At 44.5% G+C, this 10,381-nt stretch overlaps 1 protein-coding gene across 1 annotated transcript in view; it reads right to left on the bottom strand.

Annotated features, from left to right (window-relative positions):
* arhgap15 (Rho GTPase activating protein 15) overlaps positions 1 to 1,585 on the bottom strand; it is a 228,375-nt gene extending 226,790 nt beyond the window's left edge. Inside the window, exon 1 of the mRNA XM_084315160.1 lies at positions 1,456 to 1,585. Within this exon, the coding sequence (XP_084171286.1) occupies positions 1,456 to 1,545 (90 nt within the window). The 5' untranslated portion in view covers positions 1,546 to 1,585. The remainder of the gene's footprint in view (positions 1 to 1,455) is intronic.
* Between the last annotated feature and the right edge of the window lie 8,796 nt (positions 1,586 to 10,381).

Genomic DNA, 10,381 nt, shown 5'->3' on the forward strand with positions numbered 1-10,381 from the left:
ACATGAGATAGCCTACAAGTATTCGCTACAATTTAAAGGGTATGCATTTTGGACCCCTGGCCCTATGTCCAACTCATGCTGTCGAAGGGTAGAGTCCTTTCTCAGCACAAGCCATGCTGTGCTTCATACTGGATACCCAGATTCTCCTTCGCCGGCCACAAGACTAATATTAATAAGTTGATGGGGCTTAAAATTAACGGAAAGCAAACTGCTTTGCTTTTGGGTGTACTGTGGTGTAGGTTTCAGGCAGTGGTGCAAAGTAAGTATTATACTTAACCCTTTCACTGCCACACGGCAGCCGGTTAACCCTTTCACTGTGACAATACAGAAGGTTAGCCCTTTACTATCACACAACCGACGGCGGATGCGGATGCGGATGCGGAGATAATTATGCTAATGATGGAGCATCGCCGTCGGTTGTGTGATAGTAAAGGGTTAACCTTCTGTTGTGTGGCAGTGAAAGGGTTAAGTACAATTTTGAGCTACTTGTACTTTATGTGAGTATTCTCATTTTAGGGAACTTTATACTTTTACTCCACTACAATTTCAAAGAAGATATTGTACTTTTTACTCCACTACATGTATCCAAACCCATCAGTTACTAGTTACTTTGAAGACACATATTTTGCATAGAAAACAGCGCAACAATGTATGTAGATGATATACTTTCACATTTGAAGCCTGCCAACTTCAATAGGACATAATCAGAGCAGCATAACTGGACCGCATACCCCTTTAACATTACTTTTAGAGGACAATGGATTGAGGGTTGAACGCTCCCAAGCACTGGAATACACAAACGTCATGTAGAATGCATACTTTTACTTTAGACTTGACTTTACTTTTACTAAAACACTCAATAGCAAATACTTCTCTACTTTTACTTAAGGATAATTTGAATGGAGGACTTTTACCTTAGAGTACTACTTCAGGGCTTGTACAGACTGAGGACTGTCACCAGAGCTGCGGGTGTCCAGTATTGTGCAGAGAAAGGACCGATCAAGGTAAGGTAAGGTAAGATAAGGTAAGGTAAGGTAAGGTAAGGTAAGGTAAGGTAAGGTAAGGTAAGGTAAGGTAAGGTAAAGTAAGGTAAGGTAAGGTAAGGTAAGGTAAGGTAAGGTAAGGTAAGGTAAGGTAAGGTAAGGTACATTTTATTTGTATAGCGCTTTTCTAGATTAAAATCACAAAGTGCTTTACAGGCAGTAAAAGGTTTATCAAAATAACATAACCACACACGTTACATCACATATAATATAAATGAAACGTTTGTAAAATACCACACTATCAGCAGACCCGATTTCACAGGGTATAGCTGATTCCATAGTTTAGGTGCTACGACTGAAAAAGCCTGGTCACCTTTGGTCTTAAGTTTCAGAGATCAACATCACCGGCAGGTAGTGGCGTGGATGAGAGGAGACGGTGATGTATTCTCCCTGGGTGTCGCAATGTACTCACAGGCTTTGGGGAGAGATCGGAATCCTGCAGGACCATAGACTTGGACTGGCTCAAGCGTTCCCCGGGGATCTGCGTGCTCTTGATGCGCATCTGTACACTGCCTTGGGATGCCCCAGTCAGCTGGTGGGGCAAGACCAGGGGTGGCTTTCCCATGCTCTGTAAATGGGTGATTCTATGGGACATACATACATAGGAAAGATGCATACATAAATATGAGCCCTTGAGGTGAAAAAAACATTTAATGGTCCCATGTCTTATAAATTGCCTTTTCCAGTGTTTAGCATTGTTTTCTAGCAATGTGGGGTTGTATCAATGGGGTCTGTGTCTCTAATTCTCATTTTGGCTCATCAGTCCAGTCTCGAGTTCACAAGATCCTCCCTCACTGAACTACGGTCGCTTTCACATATAGTTTTGGTGGACTCGGTGCGGTTCTTGTGTTGAAGTTGCAACATTGTTGCATTCTTCATTTGGTTCGTCTGCGTTCTCATAGCAATTTGTCAGGCGCAACGAACTTTCTGAACAATGTCACGCGGTCGAAAAGGGCGCTCGTCTATTGGACGGAAATGTGTGTGTGTGGCTGCGAGCCCGTGTGTGCGCGCGTGCGTGTGTGTGTCTGTGTGTGGACTGCGAGCCCTCCAGATCAGCGGAGGCGGAGTTGTTTATTTTGACGTGACATTGATCCATTGTTCTATTGAAGCCCATTACCACCATCCTCTCGCTAAACAACTTGTACACCGCATTGTTTTTATGAGTGCCCACAAGTAGCTGTTTTATTTGGTCTTCATATGTGTACAGTGTGCTTGTTTTGCAGTGAATGCCGAGCGCCTCGGTAATAATATAATAAGCCGCGTTTTTTCTTCCTTCTATCCAAGATGCACAGTTAGATATATAGATAGATAGATAGATAGATAGATAGATAGATAGATAGATAGATAGATAGATAGATAGATAGATAGATAGATAGATAGATAGATAGATAGATAGATAGATAGATAGATAGATAGATAGATAAATAGATAGATAGATAGAGCCGACAGATAGATAGATAGAGCCGACAGATAGAGCCGACAGAGAGAATCAACAATTCGTTCAACAACGGAGCAGTGGGAATAATGCGGAAGCAGTCTCCCTGTCCCTGACGCGTGTAGCTTATTGCCAGCGGAAGAGTGCAAGAATGCTTCCGCATTCGTCACCGACGCCCATGTGACCGCGGCAGCGCGAGAGAGCGGCAGTGCGGAAATAGGCTGTCTATTGCCATTCTCTAAGACAAACTCTAACCTTAACCAGCTCCTTAACAGCGCCTAAACTTAACCCTTCTAACCTTAACCAACTCCGAAACAATGCCTAACCTTAACCTTAACCTTAACCATGCCTAACCTTAACCGGCGAAATACACGTAAATGAAGGGATTTGAACTTGTCACCAACGGACCGCAGGACCGCAGCGCTGCCAGGTGAGCTAAGCTTCGAATGAAAATCATCGCGGATTACGGCTACATAATGCCGCAAGCTCTGCCGCTCCGTTCCGCGGCAGAGCTCCGCTCTGCGGCTGCCGCGCCTGCCGCGGGGCGTGTCGCAGCCAATCAGGGAAAACGCGGAAGCACTCAGCAGCACTCCTCCGCTGGCAATAAGCAATAAGCGTCCCTGACTCTCCCTCTCTCTCCCTCTCTCTCTCCACGGTCCACCTGCATTTTACACACAATCGCAGTCGAGCCGCTCACACAGCGCACACACACGCGCGCGCACGGAGCGATGTATCCTCTCTCTCTCTCCCTCTCTCTCTCTCTCCACGGTCCACCTGCATTTGACACACAATCGCAATCAAGCTGCTCACACAACGCACACTCGCGCACGGAGCGAGGTATCCTCTCTCTCTCTCCCTCTCTCTCTCGCTCGTTCTCTCTCTCGCTCTCTCTCGTATACATGTATCACGCTGTGTGGGTGACTGTCACTCAAAGCGCTTATGGGCGGAGCCCAGCCCAAAACAGCTTAAATTCTGCTTTAGAGTACTTGATTAGAAATACAAAACAATGAATTTTTTGGAAGAAAACCTTACAGATGTGTTCCATAGACTGACAGGAATTGTGTAACATTGCCCAAATAGTGAAAGGAATAGCAAAACATGGGACCTTTAAGTCCATATTGGAATTTGGTCAACAGTCTCAGAAATAATGTGTCTGTTACTAGGCTTGAGTAAATTGTCATGAAACAAAGGAGAATAAATATTATGATTTTTCTTTGCATCTTTGACAGTGAATAACACCAGACATGAAAAAGGGAAGATGATTAAAAATAATGTTTTGTAGATACTTTACTGAATTCTGCCATCCGGACACATGCAATTTGGCACAGTTCAATTTGGATTTAGTATCTCCAGGCATGCACTGAAGAACCATGAATGAAATCTACTGTATGTACAGTTCCATTCTTATAATGGATATGGCTCCGCCATTTTGGATCGGATTGCAGCGGGGATTGTTGCTAAATGTTCACAGAAGGTAGACACACTAACTGCGCTCCAATCTATGCCAATAACGTTCAGTTTTGTGGTAGAGAATCCAGAGAAATAAAATAAACATTCATACAGAAGTAATTTGCTTGCAGGAAGCTGGAATCGGCTGGGAAAGGTAGTTTTTTGAAATTTCAACGCTCATTGAGAGCTCTGGATGCCCTCTCCTCATATGACTACAACTGGCGACGAGCCGCTAATTAAAAATGGCGGATATTCGCTAAATTATTAAGAAATTCCATAAACTAAAATCTCACTAATAACACGTTAACCTATTGGTAAATAAACGTATTGCTGAAAATATACACTGTTGTGACATTCAAATAGTCATTAGATTATGAGCTGGAGGCAGGGAAGGCAGGGGCATCATATTCATGTCATGCTGTGACTCACATTCACAACTCCTAACATGAATGAAGTGAAGCGAGGCCCCACCAAAGGTCAGAGACTGTTTATAAGTTGTTGCCCCCCTCCCCCTTGCTGTCACAGTGTTTCTACCTTCCTGTTCAGTGCCATGATTGCTTCACAAGTGTTGAGACACAGGCCTGCTTGAGCAACGTGTGTCTGCTGGCAGGGAGGAACATCCATGAGTCTATTTGTAATACTTGAACCAATCACTCAGCCGCGCGCACGCACACACGCACACACGCGCACACACACACACACACACACACACATCCAGCAACTAGTCCTCCTTCCCTATTGCTTTTCAACAAAATGCCCCTTTTGTGGAAATTATATATATTTATTTTGGTATGTGTCATGTACGAAGGTCTAACGACCGCACCTGAAGAGTATCTGGAGCAGGCTGTACATGAACAGAAACAGCCTCTCTCAGTAAATGTTTTCAAAATAGTCCCGGGCAGGTAGGTAATAACAAACACAAGACGTTGTTCCAAAATTAGTAAATGAGGTTTTATTAGAATGTGGGGGTTTCAACCCACGGCCTTTTCCCAAAGGGAAAAGGGGATGTCGTCGGTGGGGATTTCAACCCACAACAATTAACAAACAGGGAGATATAAGGGGAGAACAAACAAGGGAAGTATAATAGTAACCAAGTCTGGACAAACACAAAGAACCACCACTCTAACCATGCCGCTCCAGTTTAGGATGAACACCAATCCACCTCCTATCACATGGAGTGTGGGATGAACCACCGCTCTAACCGTACAGCTCATGGTTTAGGATGCCATGAAGCCAACAAGATCCACATACATATACTTAAACATACAAGCTCACCTTCTTAAACATAGAAACACCACTCTACCCATGTGCAGGATGAATCCAAGGTGGCCAACAGTATATACATCTCCCACAAACATGTAAACACAATGGCAACCTCACTCTACTCAAAGACTGAGCAATTGACTGAGAATGAGGCGCCGAGACGTGTGTGTGCTGTCAGGTATTTGGCTACCCATCCCTCTCGAGATTGATTGCCATCAGCTGTCATTCATCAGGCAATCAGCACTCTTCAGTAGGGATGGGCAGCACCTGACAGGGAGAAAAGAGACAGCATTACTCTCATGTTCACACACACACATCATATACAAAACAACACATTAAATATACTAACCTGATGTTCAGAAGGTGTCACAAATACAGTAATAATGGTAATGACCAACCCACGTACCCAAGGTACGTCACACCTCCCCCCATAAGAGCGAACCTGTAGGGTTAGCAAAACATTATTACTTATTACCCAACATCCGATTAGTACCACACACCAGGAAAAACCAAAACAACAACAACCTCTACTTTGACAGGCCGCACTGCCGATAACGTCCTGTCAACAGGAGACAACAAACTGGAACTTCCTGGAAAAACAAATAAACACAAAAAATCATCTCATCACGCTCAACAGGACAGCACACAGGGAAAATCTTCTCTCCTGTTGCGTCACAAAAATAACATGGTCAGGATAAAAAATGATGCCACTCAAATTAGAACCTTGGTACCGGCTGGAACAATGACTTTCCTCAGAGGTATCGCCTCCGGGAAACGGGTGGAACCACATATAATTGTCAACATGTAATGATTTTCCGCCCTTGTTTTAGGCACATGACAGACACATGTTCAAAAGGTTCCCCCATGTCCAGAATGGAGCGCAGGGGAGCCGGATGCACCCCCTGATTTGGCGTCCCCACTAGTAAAAGTTTTAGCAATACCTAAATTAGCAGACCACACACGGTCAACGTGCCACCATGTACATGTAATGTCCACATACCATCGGCAACACCATTTGACGCTTTGTATTCCAGTCTTCTCCAGACTGCAAGCCTGTCACACCTGGCCTAGCTACCCAGGTGCGCATCAACACTCCCTTCTCTATCAAAAAGGTGTGTTTCCTACTATCAGCAGTACTGGCTACTGCCGCGAAACAGCTTGTGAGTGAAGAATCATTCCGCTGGGCATCAATCAACGCCTGACGTGCCAGTGGCAAGGGCACGTCAGGGAACTTTGACTCCACCCACGTCCTCTGAACACCACTCACACTCTCGCCCATCGCGCCACTAGATGGCCACCTGTCCCCAGCCAGAGCCTCGCCACAGATAGAGTCACTCAACGTCAAAGCCTGAGTTTGCTTCCTCTCCCGTGCCTTGGTGACAACACAAGCAGAAAAAACATTGGGGTGATTATTTAATCAATACATCAGAACAGAAGTCAGTTAATGGAGCGTTTTCAACCTCCAACACAGGGATCACACTCTCCTCAGCCAGTCTGGACCAAACACAAAGAACCACCACTCTAACCATGCCGCTCCAGTTTAGGATGAACACCAATCCACCTCCTATCACATGGAGTGTGGGATGAACCACCGCTCTAACCGTACAGCTCACGGCTTAGGATGAAATCTAGAAAGGCCAACAGGCGACCGGAAAACAACCTGTGATAAGATCTGACTGTACATGCACCTTATGTAACGGCATGCGCATACACCTCATTTCTATACCTCTTACCATCGCACTAGACTGACAGTAAGAGTTTTCATTTAGCGGCAAGACATCAGCCAGGATGCACTCTGTACTCTGTACTCTGTACTCTGCAGAATATAGTTATGAGAGAAAATATACTCCCGTAGCAACACACAATACTACACGAATCAGACTTCAATAAGCCCCACACAATAGCCACTCACCTATAGTACTCAATAATGTCCCTGTGCAACACTCAACAGCCACATTATGCAGTATGACAACCTGACCAATTCGATTCATTATCCACATCTAACATTCATGAAAACAATAAATGTTGGTTCTAACCACCTAATTAGGATCACACTGGGTAACACTAACTACCCCGTCTAAACTACTTCCCTAGCGGAATGAAGGCTACATATATCTTCAGTCGCTTACCGATTTCATTGCGCACTCCACCGGAATAGACGACGCGTGCCCCCCACCCCCTAACCAAAGCAGGTGATCCACCCTTTACCTATGTGGAAAAAAATAGAATGGTTAAGAGCATAACTTACAACAATGGTTTACAACAGTCAAGTGTGCAGCACAGAAAAAATGGATATATAATAATAGAACTCACCAAATGAAACAACGCAACCTACCTGACACGCTCCAATCGACAAATAGAATGGTTAAGAGCATAACTTACAACAATGGTTTACAACAGTCAAGTGTGCAGCACAGAAAAAATGGATATATAATAATAGAACTCACCAAATGAAACAACGCAACCTACCTGACACGCTCCAATCGACAAGTCCACATGTCACATAACAACAAGGAACTATACAATTGTGCAAACTAACGAGCCCCCATGTCATGTACGAAGGTCTAACGACCGCACCTGAAGAGTATCTGGAGCAGGCTGTACATGAACAGAAACAGCCTCTCTCAGTAAATGTTTTCAAAATAGTCCTGGGCAGGTAGGTAATAACAAACACAAGACGTTGTTCCAAAATTAGTAAATGAGGTTTTATTAGAATGTGGGGGTTTCAACCCACGGCCTTTTCCCAAAGGGAAAAGGGGATGTTGTCGGTGGGGATTTCAACCCACAACAATTAACAAACAGGGAGATATAAGGGGAGAACAAACAAGGGAAGTATAATAGTAACCAAGTCTGGACAAACACAAAGAACCACCACTCTAACCATGCCGCTCCAGTTTAGGATGAACACCAATCCACCTCCTATCACATGGAGTGTGGGATGAACCACCGCTCTAACCGTACAGCTCATGGTTTAGGATGCCATGAAGCCAACAAGATCCACATACATATACTTAAACATACAAGCTCACCTTCTTAAACATAGAAACACCACTCTACCCATGTGCAGGATGAATCCAAGGTGGCCAACAGTATATACATCTCCCACAAACATGTAAACACCATGGCAACCTCACTCTACTCAAAGACTGAGCAATTGACTGAGAATGAGGCGCCGAGACGTGTGTGTGCTGTCAGGTATTTGGCTACCCATCCCTCTCGAGATTGATTGCCATCAGCTGTCATTCATCAGGCAATCAGCACTCTTCAGTAGGGATGGGCAGCACCTGACAGGGAGAAAAGAGACAGCATTACTCTCATGTTCACACACACACACACACACACATCATATACAAAACAACACATTAAATATACTAACCTGATGTTCAGAAGGTGTCACAAATACAGTAATAATGGTAATGACCAACCCACGTACTGTATGTTCATCCAAAATATAAAATGATGACCAGATTTCTATTTTGAACCAAAATTGTTAAAATCACTCATTAAAACACATTTGACTTGGTTTTGCTTAGATAAAATGTGTAGACCATTACTTCACTTACATCATACTTTGCATCATACCTTTTGTGTGTTTGTGTGTGTGCCTGCGTAGCCCCAGACACTGGGGGAGTCTCTTTCAGTTTGCATGTATGTTGGAGAGAGAGTGCATGCATGGGTTGATATGAGATAAGCATGGGTTTGGGGAGGGACTTCCTGCACTTTTTCAGGAGCTCCGCCATTGCTGTGTTCGGGCCCTGCCCCCATGGACACTGATGTAATTGTAGTCAACAGAAAGACACTGTGTTTAAACTGCATGTAACTCAACTTGCATATCTGTTGGATGAATCCAGAGGACAAGGCGGCTGGGTGGCGCAGCGGACTAAGCGCTCGTCACCAACGTGAGAAACACTGGTATCGAATTCGGCTGTCAGCGTTGCCTTGGCCGGCCATCATACTGGCTCAATTGGCAGAGTCAGCGGGAGGGAAGCCGGTGGGTGGTAATCTGGTCGTTGTAAACAGCGACTCCTACAGGTCGGTCAGGGCGCCTGCACAGCAAGGAAGGGAGATGGTGAGGGTAGTGTGAGCCTCCCACACGTTACACCTCGCCAATGAGAGCCCACGCTGGCAGGTGAAAAGAAGTGGCTGGCTGACTCCGCATGTAACGGAGGGGACATGCGATAGTATCTATCAACTCTCCCTAGACCGACCAGTGGGGGGCACATGCAAGCAACAACCAGGAAGGGGAGGGGGGAATTGGCATGGCGACTAAATTGGGATGGGAGAAAAACACAGAAAAACAGGAGGAGAAAAAGTGGATCAAAAAAAAATGAATCCAGAGGACACTGGACCCTTGGAATTTGACCCTCCTCCGGGTATTTTGACCTACTCTCGGCCAGGGTTTCCCATAATGCTTTATTAACTAAACCAGTGGTTCTCAACCTGTGGTACGCGTACCACCAGTGGTACTTGGGCCCCCTGCTGGTGGTACTTGAAAAAATATATATTATATATATATATATATTTTTTTTTGTCCGCAGTCATGCCACTGAACTTAGAAGCAGGCCAGGCCAGTGTTTCTAGTTGCGGCGGCGCAATAGTTAGAAAACCTAGGTGGGGAACAACCAGGAGATCACAGAGTGTGACAGAGAGTAATGCAGTCTAAACAGTCATAAATCTTTTATTGAACTTCAGCCCCAGATTTTAACATTTTTGTAATGTCAGATAAAAAATGAAATACTCCCACTTTTCTGAAAAGAGTTGTTGTTAAATCTGACATTACAAAAAAATAAAAATCCATCAAAATCAGTGTTGTTGCTAATCATTGACACATGCTAGCCTGTAATAATCCCCCCCAGAAAAATCTACATTGCATTGATATATTGAAAATATTAATAATTTTTTACAATAATTTGTGATGCCCATCACAAACACTGGCATTTAAATGGTAAATTTTCAAAAAATCCTGCAATGCAGGAATTAAGTCTTTGTAACAAAAATAATCCTGGTGGGGGACCCCCAGACCCCCCGCTTAAAAAGTGGCCTGACTGGGGCTATATTTCACACTATATTTCCCAGCCTGAATTATTTCCCCAGTCCGGCCCTGCTTATGTGAGTTGTCAATGGACAACAACATGCTGTGTGTGAGAGTGTCAGAGAGAGAGAGAGAGAGAGAGAGAGAGAGAGAGAGAGA

The sequence above is a fragment of the Notolepis coatsorum genome, assembly GCF_963971535.1.
Source record: "Notolepis coatsorum genome assembly, chromosome: 5".
NCBI lineage: Eukaryota > Metazoa > Chordata > Actinopteri > Aulopiformes > Paralepididae > Notolepis > Notolepis coatsorum.